This window comes from Aspergillus vadensis (assembly GCF_003184925.1).
Source record: "Aspergillus vadensis CBS 113365 unplaced genomic scaffold BO88scaffold_18, whole genome shotgun sequence".
Lineage (NCBI taxonomy): Eukaryota > Fungi > Ascomycota > Eurotiomycetes > Eurotiales > Aspergillaceae > Aspergillus > Aspergillus vadensis.
Window position 1 is genome coordinate 143571 of NW_020292056.1, and position 17449 is coordinate 161019.

At 41.8% G+C, this 17449-nt stretch overlaps 5 protein-coding genes across 5 annotated transcripts; 2 read left to right on the plus strand and 3 right to left on the minus strand.

The window, feature by feature from the left end:
• Nucleotides 1–680: 680 nt before the first annotated feature.
• On the minus strand, nt 681–1285 carry BO88DRAFT_455533 (uncharacterized protein; the record flags this gene model as incomplete). The annotated part of the gene is made up of 2 exons (XM_025710870.1): nt 681–821; nt 1103–1285. The coding sequence occupies 2 exons, from the start codon at nt 1283–1285 to the stop codon at nt 681–683; spliced, it is 324 nt and encodes a 107-aa protein (XP_025560839.1).
• Nucleotides 1286–10636: 9351 nt separating this feature from the next.
• On the plus strand, nt 10637–10939 carry BO88DRAFT_296244 (uncharacterized protein; the record flags this gene model as incomplete). Its single annotated transcript, XM_025702398.1, has 1 exon — nt 10637–10939. A coding segment is annotated over one exon (303 nt), but the record flags the coding sequence as incomplete, so codon positions are not given.
• Nucleotides 10940–10999: 60 nt separating this feature from the next.
• Nucleotides 11000–11737, plus strand: BO88DRAFT_83172 (uncharacterized protein). Its single transcript, XM_025713173.1, has 2 exons — nt 11000–11106; nt 11170–11737. Exon 2 carries the CDS (start codon nt 11298–11300, stop codon nt 11676–11678), a length of 381 nt encoding a protein of 126 aa, XP_025560841.1. The 5' UTR covers nt 11000–11106; nt 11170–11297; the 3' UTR covers nt 11679–11737.
• BO88DRAFT_416999 (uncharacterized protein) lies at nt 11712–12125 on the minus strand (the record flags this gene model as incomplete). The annotated part of the gene is made up of 1 exon (XM_025708286.1): nt 11712–12125. The coding sequence occupies one exon, from the start codon at nt 12123–12125 to the stop codon at nt 11712–11714; it is 414 nt and encodes a 137-aa protein (XP_025560842.1).
• Nucleotides 12126–12892: 767 nt separating this feature from the next.
• On the minus strand, nt 12893–15788 carry BO88DRAFT_489418 (bZIP transcription factor; the record flags this gene model as incomplete). Its single annotated transcript, XM_025712699.1, has 3 exons — nt 12893–13433; nt 13482–14111; nt 15529–15788. 3 exons carry the CDS (start codon nt 15786–15788, stop codon nt 13166–13168), a joined length of 1158 nt encoding a protein of 385 aa, XP_025560843.1. The 3' UTR covers nt 12893–13165.
• Between the last annotated feature and the right edge of the window lie 1661 nt (nt 15789–17449).

Sequence of the window (17449 nt, forward strand, 5' to 3'; positions counted from 1 at the left end):
TCACGTTTCTTTCTAAAAATCTGGGCCCAGTAGTGTCTCGCGGACAGGGGGAGCGAGAGTGAATAACAACATGATCTAAGTGGGAGGACCGCGCTTGCAGAGACCGGCGTAAATTGCAAGATTCAGGTAGGTGTATTGCACACTATGCGGAAGACCAAGGAGGGGAGGCCAGGAAACACTTATATGCGGAGTATTCATTGTCCTGGGGATGTTCCCTGTTGATTGACATCCTGTTGATTCAATAATTCCCTGTAACTTACCTACGTCGCCCACCATTCGGCATGTCCCGTTGCCCAGGGTTGTTCAAGTTCCATAGGTCAATACTACTTTGTGAGATGGGTGTTAATGAGGGAGGAAGCCTTGAGCTACAGGCTAGGCAGACCAGTTTCAGAGACTACAGACTAATAAATTGTGGTATATATCAGAGTGAATAAGGCTAAATTGGACGAATGACCGCGTTGAGTGAGAAAATACCACACGCCGCTTGGATCCGCAGCAATGCAGGTTGTCGCTAAACCTCGCCAAAACGCGGGTTCGGCTGGGTTTCCATCTTTTTAAACTGCTGAAGTCAGAATAGATTGATTGGTTGTCGGTTACTTAAGGAGTTTTGTTTTTTTTTTTTTTTTTTTACAAAGGCGGGATAGCACATATATATGCTGGTCCCATCCCTGCCATAAGTTTCAGCCACCATGATACTCATCACAGCCACCGTGATTTTTGGGCGGGTTGGGGACCCCCGAAACCCAGCCTGGGTAAATCGTGGGCGGGCTCAAAAGATGGAAACTCAACCCAACCCGTGTTTTGGCGAGGTGTACCCTTGCCTACTAAGGAGTCAGTGCTCCAACAGAAGGCAAACAAATACGGAGATACCTAATATTAGCTGTTTCTTGAGATCCTTAGGTACTGTACACACAGGGTCCGCTGGATGCAGAAGAAATCATCAGATGGGTCGCGGATATAGACTGCTTTAAACAAAACTCAGCTATACTGAGCAATCCCTAATTAATAATCCATGTTCATCTCGTAGCATGCGCCTCGTTGTCCCGATACGGCGCCTTCTATTCCACGACTTCTTCTTCCCCTTGTATGGAACCACTCTAACATGCTGTATCTGCGATGGGGAGATGACTTGTCGGAACAGCTCAGTCTGCCCTGTCCCAAGAATTACAATCACGCTGATTACTGCCTTGGTGAGGACCACGTCCTCTACATGCTCAGAGTCTTCCAGGAGAGTTAGAACATCCTTATAGTTAGAAAGAAGGGCCTGCAAGTAGCAGCCAGGCATGTCCATTACTTATACACCATCCCGCATGGGGTACCAAGCGACCGGACCGGCCAGGAAGAGGCTGATCAAGAACAGCACGTAGACGAAGCAGACTATCAGCAGCAACAAATCACTAAGAATGCCTTACATGAAGTAAATTATCCGGCAGGTATAAACACCTGTACCGGCAAAGAGAGATGACCAGTACATTCCAGAGCAGGGAGATAGACTAATATACCAGATTCCAATTAAGGAGCTTCTCTATATAGAAGGGCCGTAGGCCTAGCCAGGCCTTGATTATATTATATTAATACATGAATTCTACTTGCTGAATACTGTGTATAGTATACTTATACTCATTGTGCTGCGCCACAATGCTATTCTTAAAGCAGACAGTCTAGTTCATTCCTCTAAATATAAATATTACCTATTTATCATGAAGTTATAGCTAGAAGCAGTATTTCTTATAATAATCCTCTGATAGCTCCTCTTTATAACTATTATATAGCAGCACTGAAATACTTCCTTATCTTTATCAGTCTTACTTATATAATAGGTCTAATCCTTGCAAGTTCTATATCTTAAAGCCTCAGCCTAGTAGTATTATTACTAACTTCTATAACTAACAGAGTTGTCTGCCTTCTGACTAGTAATCAATATTATACTTTCCAGATCTATGCATTGCTAGTGAATGGGCACTTTCGTGGGCCAAGAGCCGATCACACATGGTGTGTGTAGCTCGAGTAGCGCGAGTCTATTCAACAAACTATGATGTTCTGTACGGAGAGGCAATCTTGTCTTCACAGCCGGCCAGGCTAACAACTAACTCAACGTAAACCACGATCGCGCGGCCCATACGGTCGAGCGGCCCATCTAATAATGCCATACAAAAGCTACTTATTTGATTCAAAATATCTCAGCCACTTAGAGAGTAAAGCACTTTATTCTGAGAACATAGACTATAAACATAACAAATTTTATCTTAATATTTTTCTAGTATATTTATAACCATTAATAATGGCTGGTCATATATATTTTTTAGAAACTTTTTGAGTAAGTTTCAGAAGTTTATCTTTAATCAGTAATCAATATGCAGAGTTATATCCTCCCAAGAGACGTGATTAGTGAGATATAACACTTCTCAAAGAGTATATGTTTTGTATGGTATTACAAGATGGGCCGCGCGATCGTGGTTTACGTTACAAGCCTTTCGCTTACTCGGCTCGGGACAAGCCACTTGTGGCTTGCCATTTGCCTAAGCCACGACATCAGCAACTGGGAAATGCGGTTGAATACGTGGAGGGTCTTACCTACGTAAGAAGTTCCTCGAGTACCAAGAAAGTATGGGATTTCGAAATAGCGCACATTCCCGAGCGGAAGAAACAGTCGGGATACAGTTATACATTGAACAACTAACCATTGCTTGTGCGGCTTGTATGGCTGTCGCGTGATGTATTTTTTAATAAGTATAAAGATTGCTGCTTCCTTAAACATATAATAACCCCTGCCTCCCAAACCAACTCTCCCCCCACTAACTATGTACTGGATGTAATTATTGGAAACTACTATTATCTAGTAATTCATGCCGAAGTAAAAGATTTTAGCCTTATAAAATATTATTAATATCCCGCATAATTCATGACAGGTTTAGTAGAGATAAAACCACTAGCTATCAACTATATAATATAATCTCTACTAATATGAATCCAGACCTAGCTTAATATCTCTTTCTAGCTTTGCAATTATCATATCAGATAACAGAATATTATTTAAGTTTCTTTTCTATTAAAGAACTGTCTTATTCTTTTTAATCTTGAAAAATATAAGGAGACGCTCAAGAAGAATCACAAGTTTTTATCTATTTTTTTTAGTATAATATAATACCATCTTCCTATACTTATCTTTGTGCAGTTTGAAGATACACTCTGACCTCAAGAACATATAAAATTAATAAATTAATGTCCCAGTATACTGTTGGTCTTTAGCTAAGTCTAAGCTAAGTTATATAAAATAAATAAATCTTCCTTCTCTTTCTATAATATATTATACATATAATATTTCGCCGCTTTAGAGTTAATCCGCGATGAATCAGTTCAGTACATGGGGCCTCAGTTGCCGGGCGTAATGGTCAAAGTCAGACATTTTCCATCATGGCCACCAATATATAGACCGGGAAGGACAGTCAAGACTTAAATAAAATCATCAAAGATTATATCTCCTAGATATATTTCAGACCAGCGTGAATGTGTCCTTCTCAATACACGCAAAATCAATAACTAAATAATATGGGTGTAGAGCTTTGTATTTATTATATAATATATGCTTGTCCAAGTTACCGTGCAACAGGCAGACTGTCCCTGCTAAATTATAGCTAATTCATGTAACACCCCTTGCAAGTCCACCAGAAACGCTACCAATATATAAAGCATAATTTACCGGCCAATAACAGCAGATAATTACTATTACTTACAGTAAGATATTAGTCTGTATATATAGCCACCCAAGATATAAGATTCCCTGCCAGTAGATAAGGACTGTAAGGAGTTAGCTACCTATAATTAAAAATACTCAATAAACTATCTAATAATATAAATTATCTTATTTAATAGATTTATATATAAGCTGCCAGCCTTCTAGCTTCTCTCTAGACTTATAACTTGCTTTAAATAACCGGTATATACCTTCGAGTACTGTTATTCGTTTGCTACAGAAAAGATTAATTATTAGTAGAACTTTCTAGGCCTAATGTCTCATAGAACAACTATCTATATAGTGAAATATAGAGTACTATTCCGAGCAGTCTCTGCGCAAGTAGCAGTGAATAAAGTCTAAAGATTTATTACATTATCTAATTAATATAGATAAGAGAGGCGAGGAGCTCTGACAGCCATGAATTTATATTAGAATAAACTGCTTTATGAACTGAATGCAATTTTACACAGAAAATCATATTAACTACTATAAATAGTTATCCTGGAGCTTTCTAGATGATAGGAAGCCTTGACTAGAAATATTTAAAATTATAAATGTCTCTAATAGCTGACTCGTCTTCAAAGCAATTATTATTATGCGTGGCATGTTCTATATACACAGTGTTCATGATTTTATATCTATCTAATAAAGAAGCACTAATTTCCTCTAGTACTAATATAATTTAAGATGGGGAAAAGCTGTTAAAAGAAAAATCTTAATATCTATGTTATATATACTAATACTGCGTATATCGGTCACTCTACTTTCGAAGTGCTGAATGAAAGATTAGGTGGTAGTTTTCCATATCACCTGCCACTAATTCCCGATCAAGAGTTGTTTTAAGATATGATCTGATGTACTCTAAATGGTTTTAGGGCAAGAAGAATACCATAAAACATCTAAAGGGCGCTACAGATGTACGTACAAGAGAATAATTATTGTATAAATATTGGTAACCATCCAATCCATTGCCCATGACGGACAGGGAAATTACCGGGTTGGTCACTGGGCCAGTGATGATCAGATAGCTGCCTACTGCTCAGTTGGTTGCCTTACCACCGGACACCAATTAAATCCAGACGCCACTGCATTCCGCGGCCTTGACCCCGCACGGCGGACGGTTCACGTTGAGGTCTAGGCCAAAGCTAGTAATGGACATCCTTGGCTTCTGTTACTAAGCAGGCTGTCAGGAACGGCTATAAGATACTTTTAATATTAGTCTAGCTAGATTAATCAGTGCAATCAGGGATGCAGTGGCAAAAATATTACTGCTTGGTATATAACAAGGCTCATAAATTTTACTAAAGTCCCATAATAATTACCGCAGATTCTAAAAAAGGTTTACTACTCTTATACTCCTGGAAACCCATGCTGGTTTGAGAATTAAGTATTCAAAGTATACCATTATAAATCATATATCACCATGAAACATTAGAGATAGAAGAATCATGGATTAAACATATTAAAAAACATAAAATAATCTAGACTATACTCCCACCATTACCCGCGGGTAAAAAAGCAATCAGGCTTCTTCAAGAATCTGGAATTAGACATCAAGTATTCTTTATTAGCAGCTCCAGAAGATCTACAAAATAGGTAATCAATATACAGCATAATACCTTACTACAGGTACTGGTATTCAGACATCTACCCTCATTAACTGGTAGAAGTTGCCGTCGTGCAGTTATATATAGCAAACATGCAAGGGGCCTTACACAAATTCTTTATAACAAATAGCAGTAGCACCGGCAGCCCTGCCAAGATATTATCTATAAATATAATCTCTCTTACCAAGTCATGCCCGCCAGCATATCTCTGGTAATATATTACAATCCCTTTCCTAGCTCTTTTTATATAGTAACTGATATTTTACTTAAGATTCTAATACCTACTCCTGTATATCACACTACTTTAACAGGCATATAAAAAAATCCTAGGACATTCTTTTACCTTCAGCTATGCCCAAATTTACTAATCTATAATATATCGAGTGCATAAGTTACTAGACCTATATAAATTCATTTTAATACTTGTTTTGTAATACAAATGATGATCAGTTTTAGAAATTAGCATTAGGAGATATTCAAGAGAACTGAGAAATAATAAATAATTATTCTAAACACTTAGCTAAATCACCAGGTAGGAATAATAAAAGACTATTTAAATATAAAATTTCTCTTGCGAGTATTTTAACAGTTAAACAGATACTGCAGGACTAAATAAAATAAATAAATTCTGATTTAATAAATACTATACTTAGTGGCTTAGATTCTTTTTATCGCGCTATATAAGAATATCAACAATTACGCAGTTTTTATATAGAATTTTGACTAGTTCTACACTTTGGCAAGTGGAAAAGCTTAATACTCTTATACTAAGAGAATTATATAAAATCTTTTCAGTAATCTTTTTAAACCTACTTTCAGCCTATATCATATACCGACCGGCATACTATACACATCTATGCCTGTTCTTGATACCAATTAAAACAATCAGAGGATCCAGGGATTCCTAATTCATATAATAAATACTACAGAAGGGAGCATATATTTTGGAATTCAGTAAGAGAATATATATATTAAAATTAATAATCTAGCAAGAAGAGAAAACTGTTAATATAAGACTTTTTATTCACAAATAATCTTTTCTTTTATAATAAACTTCCATGCCTGTGTAAGGACCACTCAGCATAAGCTTAATAGTTCTATAAGCTTAGCCTATGTTACACTTGTATAAAATAACAATCATACAGACAAGATATTCCAGATAAATATCTGGCCTGCTCTCTTCCAGTATAAGGATGGTTCTCAACTGCTGGAAGACAGCTAACAAGTTTCTTTGAAGTAAGAGAATATATTATAATTTTTTATAAAACAGTAATAAGACCTCTTAATAAGTAGAAACTCAGTATATACTTAAAAATTAAAGCATCTGAGAGCTCTGATCCTTGACCTGATAATTATTAGAAGTTAATATTATCTAGAGATAAGCCTGATTCTACCTCTTTAATCAGATAAAAAATACTCATTTCCCTATTTTAGCCATTTACTGAAAGGCTGCTTAGGCATTCTTGCTGGATTTCATGGTTATCAAGATACGCCAGATTTATTATGTTAAATAAACCAGGCATTGTGATGTGATTACTAAAAGTAAATGCCGGTAAAGATATATATAGTATCCTGGAATGACTCATGGCATAGATAAAAGTAAGTTTATATAAATTACTATAAAACTATTACAGAATTCTCTTTGTAAATAGTTCTATTATCATTCTACTAACTAAAGCATTAAAATAGTCTATTCTTATCAAGAAACAGTGTAATTGTTGAATCCTATATAATAAGAGATAGAAAATCAAAGCTAAAACAGTTATTAGCCACTATAATTAATTCTTTATAATTGGATTAATAACTAATCTATTTTCCTTTATTTTTATAATATCCTTTTGACTAAGGGGACCCTGTAAGAAAAACCTGCTTAAATATTATCTTATTAATTTGCTGTCTGGGATTTAATCTAGTATATAAAAGAAATTTTAATTATTTCCTAGTTCTCTCAGGTACTTTGTTACTCTAATTTCCTGGATTTATCATTTTGAATTTATCAAAAGCACATGTTAATCTTGACATTAAATAAACCAAGCAAGTTAGTACGCAGTACATCCATATATATATTAACAAAGTCTAGACATAGCGGACTGCAAAGGAAGACCCTATAATTTGTTTAATATATTTCTGCCAAAACAGTGTACCATACACGAGTGGGCGATAGTATTTTAATAAAATATTAATAAATACTTTAGGAAAAGAACAGCTAAGAAATCCTATATATTATTAAATATATACTGGCAGGCTGAGAATACATGACTTGATAATAAGAATAATATTTATAGATGTTATTTCAGCAGGATAACTATACTACTGCTAGCTACTACAGTAGAACTGTGCGAGAGCCCCTGGATATCTCCTGAAGGTAATTATATAATGGCAACTTCTACTAACTAATAAGAATAGATATTTACCAGCACCTACAGCAAGCTATCATGCTGTATATAATTATTAATTTTATAAATGTGCTGGAGCTGTCAGCTGGGAATATTTAATATTTAAATTAAAGTTTTTGGAGAATACTGGCTGCTGTCCTGTTTTACCAAGTGTTACTTGGGCCACAGGAGAATACTAAGAATAAGGAATCTACTAATCAATAAATATTTGTATTTTACCCGGCCAGGGCTTGGAGAAGCATGACAGTATATACTTACTTATTATGATCTATGATAATTATTAAGAAGTTCAGTAATATCTATAAGGCCTGCCGGCATGTAAAACAGTCATCAACCTGCTATAATATTGTGGTTGCGCAGATTAATCAGGCCAGGATTATGTTAAAAGTATCTCCCTGCTGTTTCTGGCAGCAGCCGGGTAACCAAAGCTAAGAATGGCTATTAATAGATTCAGGCCTAGATATCAATTGGAGTTGTCCACTGTGCGCGGTATGCAATTATGTCCGGATTTGGATTGGTGTCTGATCTTTCATGGAAGCGAGGTAATTAACTAAGCAGTAGACAGCCACCTAATCTTTACTAAAATAATAATTAATACAGTAATCTCTCTATCTGCCATATGTAGCTAGGATTAAATTACTATTAATATTTTATTACAGGCTTAACAGCTTGAAGATACTCAGATTCTTAATATACTAATTAAATATTAGTATATCTGTAAGTCATCACAACACAATCACTCAGACTTTATAAGAGCTAGATAATAATCTTAAATCTATATATAGCTGTATTCTATTATCTTGACTCTGCACAGGCACGCTCTGACTAGAGGCCAGGCCTAATTTTATCACTATTACATAATATTATTAGTTTCAATTATCTAATTACTATCAGTAATAGCTAGCAGCGCCACAGCAGTTTTATTAAGATAATATTTTTAGATATTATCTCCTAGTCAAGTCTTCTTAGCCTGCGAGTACTAAGATTGGTAGTATACTTATAATACCTGAATTATTTTTATTTAAGTAATCTTTTAATTATTTATTTGAGATTCTCTTACCCACTCATGCCTTTACACCACTTGAACAGATATATAATAATATTAAATATCTCAGAATATTCCATTGCAGTTCATTATGCTTAAACTCTGTTAATATATATCCATGTACTGGTGTACTGATTTGCTAGATGTGTGTAGTATTAACCAGGGTATATAGTCTAAGGCTCTCAAAAGACAAAATCACAGTAGTACTATAAATATTCCAAGAAAACTGGAAATTAATAGAAGTTTTTTCTGGTCGCTTTATTTATTCTAAAGATAAAAAAATAATAATATAATACTTAAATAATAGGATTCTCCTTGCAGGCTTTTTTTCACTTAAAAGAGTTATACTATAAAACTAAGAAGAGATAATTATATCTCTAATCAAGCTATAGACTATTACTAGATAATTGATGCTTGTTTTTATTTATTATTTTTATAGTCTCTAGTTATATACAGTTCGACAATCGCACCGTCTATAATTGTGAATAGGAGTTAATGGCCAGTAGAAGAAATAAATAAATATTTATAAAGAAAATCCTAGTATATCCTCTTCTTTGTTATCACAGCCTAGCTATTACAGTCTAATTTTATTATATACACAGACTAATGCTGTTGAATAATTTAGGAGAATATGATTATGGAATAACTTCGGTAATAGTTTAAAATAAATAGTATGCTGATGGACTGGCCTGAAGACGGGCCATGAAACTTCTCAAAGCAGCGGGGGTTCCCGCCCCTGATAGCAACTAAATTGATGATCATCAGGCCCGCACTGGATGGCGACAGACTGAAATATAGCCAGTAAAAGGGCCAGATTAGATTATACCACTTGTCATCGTCGCGGTCTAAGATAGATAGAGACTGATGGAAATATTGGGTGGTATTCTATACTAATATCAAGATTTGACACACTTATCTCACTGAACCAGAAGAAAAGTAATTTGCCTCAGTAACTGCTCTATGCAGTAGAGGAATTATGTGCCCTCGCGTATCCCAGCAGTCGTACTGGGGAGCTTTATGGAAATATTAAGAGTTTAGAATTAAATAGTTCGGCTTAGCTCAACTTGGTGTCTCCCGGACCTGATCTCTGGCATCAGGATTTGGACCCAATTGGGTTACGCTGCGGCCATGCGCAAACCATGGTGGATATAGTCATCTTAGCCAGTAGCCAATCCTTTTATATGAGCTTCCAATTTTCCCATCGCGATTCTGGACCAGAGGAAGTTACATGCCAGCTAATGGAATGCTTCCCAAAATATCGCCGGAAAATCTCATTTTAGATCAGCAATAGTCGAACACAAGAACCGTAACAGGGGCACTATCGGGGTGCTTACCGTGAATCTGAAATCAACTACGTTCTCAATAACCTGTACGGAACGGACAAGCCCTGGACGAGCGCAAACTACCAGATCGCTGCCACGATGAATGCATACTGGGAAACTTCCTAAAGACCGGAAATCCGAATGGCGACGTTTGGTGCAAAGGCCGGTAACTGACGAGACGGAAATCACTCAGCAGCTCGGAGACGGATGGGGCTCTATGCCGATCGGTAGCAAAGATCAGGTTTTGCTATAACATTCCGACTGCCGGATGATTATCTGCCCGGGATAGTTATCAGCGTGCGGTTGAATGGGTCCTAATAAGCACCGGCCATCCCTCCGAGAACGGAACGCACGTAAGGCACATGGTGATCATCAGCCCGTATGAAGTGAATAAACTTCATGCTGACATTCGTGGGTCTGGTGCAGTAACGATGCATCTATATGCACTTCGGCAAAACCAGAGCTCGTATCCTATCGATAATCTCAATCTGTACACGATTCCGACAAATCTAAGCCCAAGGCCCCTGCGATTCCCTGAGAGCCTACGCATTCAACTGAACCTCTTTGCGGGGCAGCTCTATATTTCGTCGTACAACGAGTATCGTGAAATACGCCGTTTCCTGGGAGTGGCGTCTACTGCCGCACCAGAGGGCTTGGCTGTCGCCGCGGATGGGTTCATCGTGGAGAATCAACAAGCAGGGGCCCAGTTCACCAAAAAACCCCCCAGGGTTCTCAAGGTGTTCATGTCACAGATACGGAAGGACGGGCAGGAAATTGACAAGACCCGCCTTGGGAACATCCTAGACGGAAAACTATTACTCATGGCTGACTTCCAAGATTGCAATGGCAGGACTTCGGACGACCTCGGCAGCCCGTCCGATCAATTTTCGAATCGATCGCCGTCGAGCTCCGGTGGAAGCCCCAGGTCTTCCGGTGGCATGGATTGTGATCGCAACCCATGGCTGGAGAATAGTATTGAAGCATCAAGTGAATTTGGATCGTAAATCCTCCCTGTCACGAATCTCATGTAAGAGCTGCGGAAAGCTAACGTATCTCGTGGCAGTATCGTTGCTTCCCTTCTCAGACGGTTGCGGAGAAACTGTGAAGATAGTCTCTCAAATGCTTCCATAACCTCGACCGGCTGATAAGTCTGCCCGGACCTCCACATATGATAGCGTGTATAACGCCTTGATGCATGATCGTCTTCGCTGTGAGCATTCTCCATACATCAACATCACTCATGTGGTTCCTGAACAGTTTAGCCTTTCCAATTTACCCTCCTCTCCTCCGCCTATACCTCGTTCCCTGGTCTCGGGCAAAGACTATTTCAACCTACCGGTTGTGTTCTCCAGTGCAGCGGTTGATCCCGCCTATCACAATCATCGGGGTCCGATCCAACCAAAGACAATGTGCTTTCCTATGCTGGTCGTCCCGCCGCACACAGTCCACATCTCGGTTCCGGAGCGGTGTCTCCCTCCGTCGTCCCCACAGGAATATCAGGACATGTTCTCACGGCATCGTTCGTCGTTCTTGGTGGACAGACTGTGTGAGCTGTCACTGAACGGCGGGTAATTACTGTTCGTCTACCCCACGAGCCTTGGACCTTCAAGTCGCAATACCTTGGACCAGTAATAGATCTCTTACTCCGTCAGCTTGTGGTCTTGAATGAGTTATCCACCGACATCGGTTGTAATTTGGCTCGTACGGCACCGGCGACATCGTGTCGGGCGAGGCTTCGTTGCCTCCAAATATATGCATGTCAGCCTCCAAAGCCGCTTCCGAAAGACCCGGAGTTGTTGAATTCCCATGTATGCTCTTTAGTGCTGCTTTGACGCAGTTTCCGATTCGTCCACGTTCACCAGCGGCACCATATACCCCGTCCGTGTCACCGGTGGGCTGAGAATCAACGCCGGACGGGACATCGAGCGGAAAGATCGTGAGGTTGAATCTTAGGTCGCAGCCAAATGAGAGCAGCTGTTCTCTAGCTTTCGAAAGTTTCGCGTCCATGTCCTTGCGCATCGTAGATGTCTTTACTCGACGGAGAACGGGTTTTGTGCATCGGAAGATAGTAAAGCCCAAATCAGTAGGTATCAAATGCTAGGCTAGATAAGCATCTTGTAGTTGTAATTAGAGCTGCTAATTACCCTACATGCCTTAGAGTCCAGTATAATATTAATTTGAATATACTGGAGAGAACCGTAAAAATATACTGAGCTTATAATCATTTTGAAAGATAAAGGCTGCACCCTATCATCGTTGGAATGTGTCATTTTTTCTTTACCTCGACGCATGTTGCTAGAAGAGCATAATAAAGGTATTAATCTTTTCAACAAGTTTATCGAGCATTTTGAGGCACTGCAGGTATTTAAGAAGGGTTATAAACTATTAATACTTTTAAGCCTCGCGAAAGAGGGAGTGTCTGCTGAAGATAAATTTCTGGAACATTTTATTCTTTCTATTTGATTCAAATGAGTCGGAGTCTCGGAAACTACTATAGCTGAGACCTTAGTAACCCTATACAGCTTTCAGGGATGGACTTCCGAAGAACAGCATGAACTAAGTCAAAGCTTGCTTGAAATTTCTAACTTCCTGATGGAGAATTTCTTCCTACAACGTACGTCATTGATATGTACCTGGCTTGCCCTCATCAGCCCATCCCTTTTTCACGTTACACCGTAGGAAGTGCTCTGTAATGGTGGTGGAGTTTGACACTGAATACTGAATAAGTCCAATTGGATTCGTATTTAAGTCTTATTTTGTATATTTAGGAGCAACGCAACAATGCTGTTCTTTGGAATATACACGCCAAATCAAAATCACAATCAGAATCTTCCGTTCGCTTGCATGGGTGGGATAACAACGCCAGATGTAGAATCAAAATCCTCCCGTCGCTGTCCTAGTCATAACACCGAGGAAAGGCCCCATACTGCCCAGAGAACATTCAAAGTAGACGAAAGTAATGCGCAATCCGATAATAAGAATAAACCAGACAGAAGTAAACAAGTATCGTCAAAACATCGTATACAAGCCGTGCATAATGTGTGGAATACCGCACACCATCACGGACCCTCCGTCATCTTCACCGGCTCTGCATCTGCATCTGCATCTGCATCCTCCTGCTTCCCCTCTCCCACCTTCGAGCCACCCGCAGCAGCAGCAGGCAGCACAACCATATCCTTAAACCCAAACGCAGCCTCCTCCACTTTTTCACTGTTTGCCTCCCACAGCGACGCCACCGACTCCGCCCGCCGCGACACCCCGCCCGAAAGCACCATATCCGACTCGCTAGCCCCCGTAGACACCACAGACGCACTGGGCGTCGACAGACTAGCCACCATCTGTGCCAAATGCGCCTAAATGCCCGGGTCATCGCACCCAGAATGCTGCAGGAGCTCGTTCTTCAGCTCCAGAATCTGGCTGCGCAGCTGGCTGACCTCGCTCTCCAGCCGCGTGTTGGCCTGCGTCACATCCATACATTTGCTTTTGAGTTGGCGCATATGCTTCTTCTTCTTGCGCCGGCACTTGTTAGCCGCGACCCGGCTGCGCTCCAGGAACCGCTCGCGCTTCTGCTGTTCGACTGTTTCGCGGTCGGGAGGATAACTGCACGGATGCTGGGCCAACAAGTCGCTCGGCCGCCGGGTCGCGTGGCTGTAGCTTCCCGCACTGTCGGCGGAGCTGGCGCTGCTGATGCTGCCGTAGCTGCGCTGTGAGTAGTCGCTGATGGTGCCGCGCGAGGTGAGCTCGTGCATGGGCACGGGGTAGGAAGGAGGGCTTGCGGCGAAGGGGTGGTGGGAGGCGGGGGGGATAGTGCTACCGTCGAGGAGGGGGGTCTTTTGGTGCGAGGTGCTAGTGAGGGTGCTGGCGCATGTACGGGGGGTTTGGTTGGTCCGGGGAGAAGAGGTTGGGCTCGATGAGGGCGTCCAAGAAGGTTTGTTGGTAGTGGTGGTTGTGCTGTTGGTGGTTGTGCTGTTGGTGGTTGTGCTGTTGGTGTTGGTGCTGTTGCTGCTAGAAGCTATCAAGTCCCTCTGCGGATGGGGCCGGTACCCCCGGGGTGCTGCCGCTCATTGATTATTCTTGCATCCCGTCGAATAATGGCATCGTCAGGAAGTCGGGGGAGACCGGGCTTTCCATGAGGAATGGCATCGGGCCTGTCCAGGTGATGTCAGCTTTGGACGGGGCTCTCGGCATGGAGGAGTGGTCCATATGCACGGACATGGTGGGTTGGCTTGATTTGGCTCTCTTGAGAGTCTGCCAGAGGTAATGCTTGTGGGAGGTATGTATAAAGTGGTTTCAATTCAATGGGCTTAGATATATCGATAGGACAATTGCCGCAGCAAGATGTCAGACTGAAAAGACAGGACTTGTGTAACTATATAGATAATAAGATTGTTACAGGAGGCTGCTTCTGAGGTCACCAATCGCCAGTATGCAGGAAGTCCATTGCCAGGTGGGACAGTGGGAAAGGTATGGAATAGAAAGGCCAAGGTGTGCAGTGAGGAAACACCATACTTTTTATCAGGAACCACGCAGGCTTCCCCAACCCACAGCCTGGCAATGGTGATGCATGCGAGCCAGTTAGCAAAGAGATTAATCTAAGGCATTCAGGACAGATAGAGGAATTTTCCACCACGGAAAGGGGGGGGGTCATCTTCGTAGGGGATCGGCTCCCACAGCAGAGGGCGCGAGACTTTTGCAGTGAGGGTAGTTCAAGGAACGATGGGACGACAGTCGACAGGGGAAGGAGTATAGCTCCTTGCGGCCTGATTGGCCGGAGTTATGAGCCGGTGGGCTGGACCTGACGGATTAAATAAGGATTGATACACACACAATTCATTAACGCCCGGCGGCTCAGCCGAAAGGGCAACTATCACTGATCTATCAACACAGGTTCTAATGTACATCTGCGGTATCTCCTTCAAGCCCATACATAGATCCTTCCAGTATATGTCCTCTCAGCTGTCAGTATCGTAGGAATCCCTGTGGGGGTAAGTAATTTTGCTGATTGACCTATCCTCGGCAGTGGCACAAGGTGGCTGGTGTAGGTTAGTTAGGGGGTGGTGTCATTGTCTTGGTCGACCTGGTTAGACGGCGTCGAGACGACCCGTGGCGATTGTAAATCGTATTGAGGCTCGTACTGCCTCCAAATTCGGCGTCCATTGCTGATCATCGGAAGGCGATTTCCCGCCCAGGCAGAGGGAGAGATTGCCCCGGTGAGTAAAAGTACCTTGTAGCAGTGCTATCTGTTGCGTGGTCTACTTCCGGTATCGGAAGAGGAAATGCTCCACGGTTGCTCTTGCTTGTCTGCATGCACACTGGTCTGTCTACGCGACATTGACCTGGTAGAGATACCTATTTAATCTTGCCATGCTGGTCCGGAGTTGAGCCAGCACGGTTGCTTCTTTCCACGGACAATCCATCATACAGCTGTCGGGTGTGCTTTCCTGGAAATGCTGCATCTACTCGTTTGATGTGTCTTTCTACGTCCTCTGGCAAGGCTTTCGTGGTGACTGCTTGGGATTGTTCGAGACTCAAGGTTGTTGACTTCATTCTCGAGACCTGTGCTTGTGGGATAGCGTCCTCGTGGGTCGCGGCCTTGGTCTGCTCCTTAGCCAGGCCCAGCAGTTTGTTGTCTTCGCTGGCGGGGACCCAAAGAATTTTGATATGGTTTCCTTTTCTCCGCATTCTGTTCATCAGCTCGTACGTCTGGCAGACGGGCTCCTGGCCTGACTGTTGTATATCCCGTATACCATATAACATATACCCAGTCATTTACCGTACTTACCGCACAATAATACGGCACGTGATTATAATTTCCTGCTGTACGCGCTCGATGACATCATCTCATTGTCATGTACTTTGCCACGGCTATTCGAGCTTTCGAGCAGAAAAAGCAACGTGTCTTCCATTAGAAAGATTGTTCGGGACGCTGAATCATACGCAACCAATGTGCCAACTACTACCACCCTGACATATGATGGAGCAACTGCAAGAACATGTGCACGAATTTGACTACTTTGGTTTCGATCCTGCCCCGCCGACTACGAAAGACCAAAAGAAAGAAAACAATAGCAGTATCTACGATCCCGGCACCCGCGAAGTTCGGAATCTCAGTTACGCAGTGGCTACGCAGCTGTCTGTCGAAGAAGTTGAGCCCCACAATGTCTCAAAGTCGAACAGTTACAGAGGAAACACTTCCGACAACTCTTATAACCTTCCTGACAAGGACAATACCGGGATAACGAGTGACTTTTGGGGCTTCGATCCGCACCCCAATTCGAGCCAGAGGTCCATCGCCTCGAGCCGAATCCGACCACAGCATAATCACGACAATCAGGCGCCTCTGCGAGGCGAGGGTTCACTATAACATAATAGCTATTAAGTACTACTCAAGTTCTCGTAGAGACAGTCGCAGGAGTCGACCAATCCCGTATGTGAGCTAGGGAAATGTCACATAAGAACAACAGATACCTGATTTTCATGCAAGCATTCTCTAGGATGTCTGATTAAATTAATAAGCGATCGTGGTATTGAATGACTGACTGGAAAAGTGCATCTACATACATCATATCGAGACGTCTTGAGGAGAGGACTGATGTGTTAAAGACAAGCCTTCTTTGGTACCTGAAAAGCCCAGTCCGCCATACTTTGGCTGGTTGGTGCCTGCCACCAAGAAAATTCAGCGTGATAATCGCTGCGGTCGTTCTGTGCACGCGATTCGTCCTTTGTATTCTATGAGGCAATCATAGGCAGCAGTAATCCTTCAAACTCTGACTCTTCGCATTGCGTGGGTAAATCTGGCATATCTGCATCGCAATCGTAGAGAAACTACACTTTGCTGCATTGCAGCAGGACTCCGCTGTCGATCTCCAGCGATGCTCTCGTCGTTGAATTCGTCGGGTGAGGCGATAACCTCTGACGTTTGTTTCTCAACCCCAAATTCATGTACTCGCCCTTCCCCGTGCGCTTCGACTTGTACTGGGCTGACGAGCTACTGGTGGGATATCGCTCAGACCAAACTCTTTTGCTGTCGTGAGATTATGGATACACCTATTGAAGAATTCGAAAGATCGTTGAGCCGAGCCTGAAGTGTTTCCCAAGCACTGCAACCAACGGATGCCTTCCTTTGCCGCTTTCAAGATGTCTCCGACTGGTTCAGAGGCAACATAGGTTTCTCCAGGATTCGTTGGCACCCGGCCAATTGATGTGTCAAGCAGTAAAATATGATAGCTTGTGTGAGGATATGAACAAAATCCCACCGCTGTGGAAGCTGGTATGGCCAATTCCATAATGCTCGATCCGGTAGCAAGGTAATAATGACCAGGGAAGCTTTAGTGTACACTAGA

Coding starts and splice junctions, on each gene's coding strand:
- BO88DRAFT_83172 (XM_025713173.1), top strand. CDS start 11,298: ATGCATGATCGTCTTCGCTGTGAGCATTCTCCATACATCAACATCACT.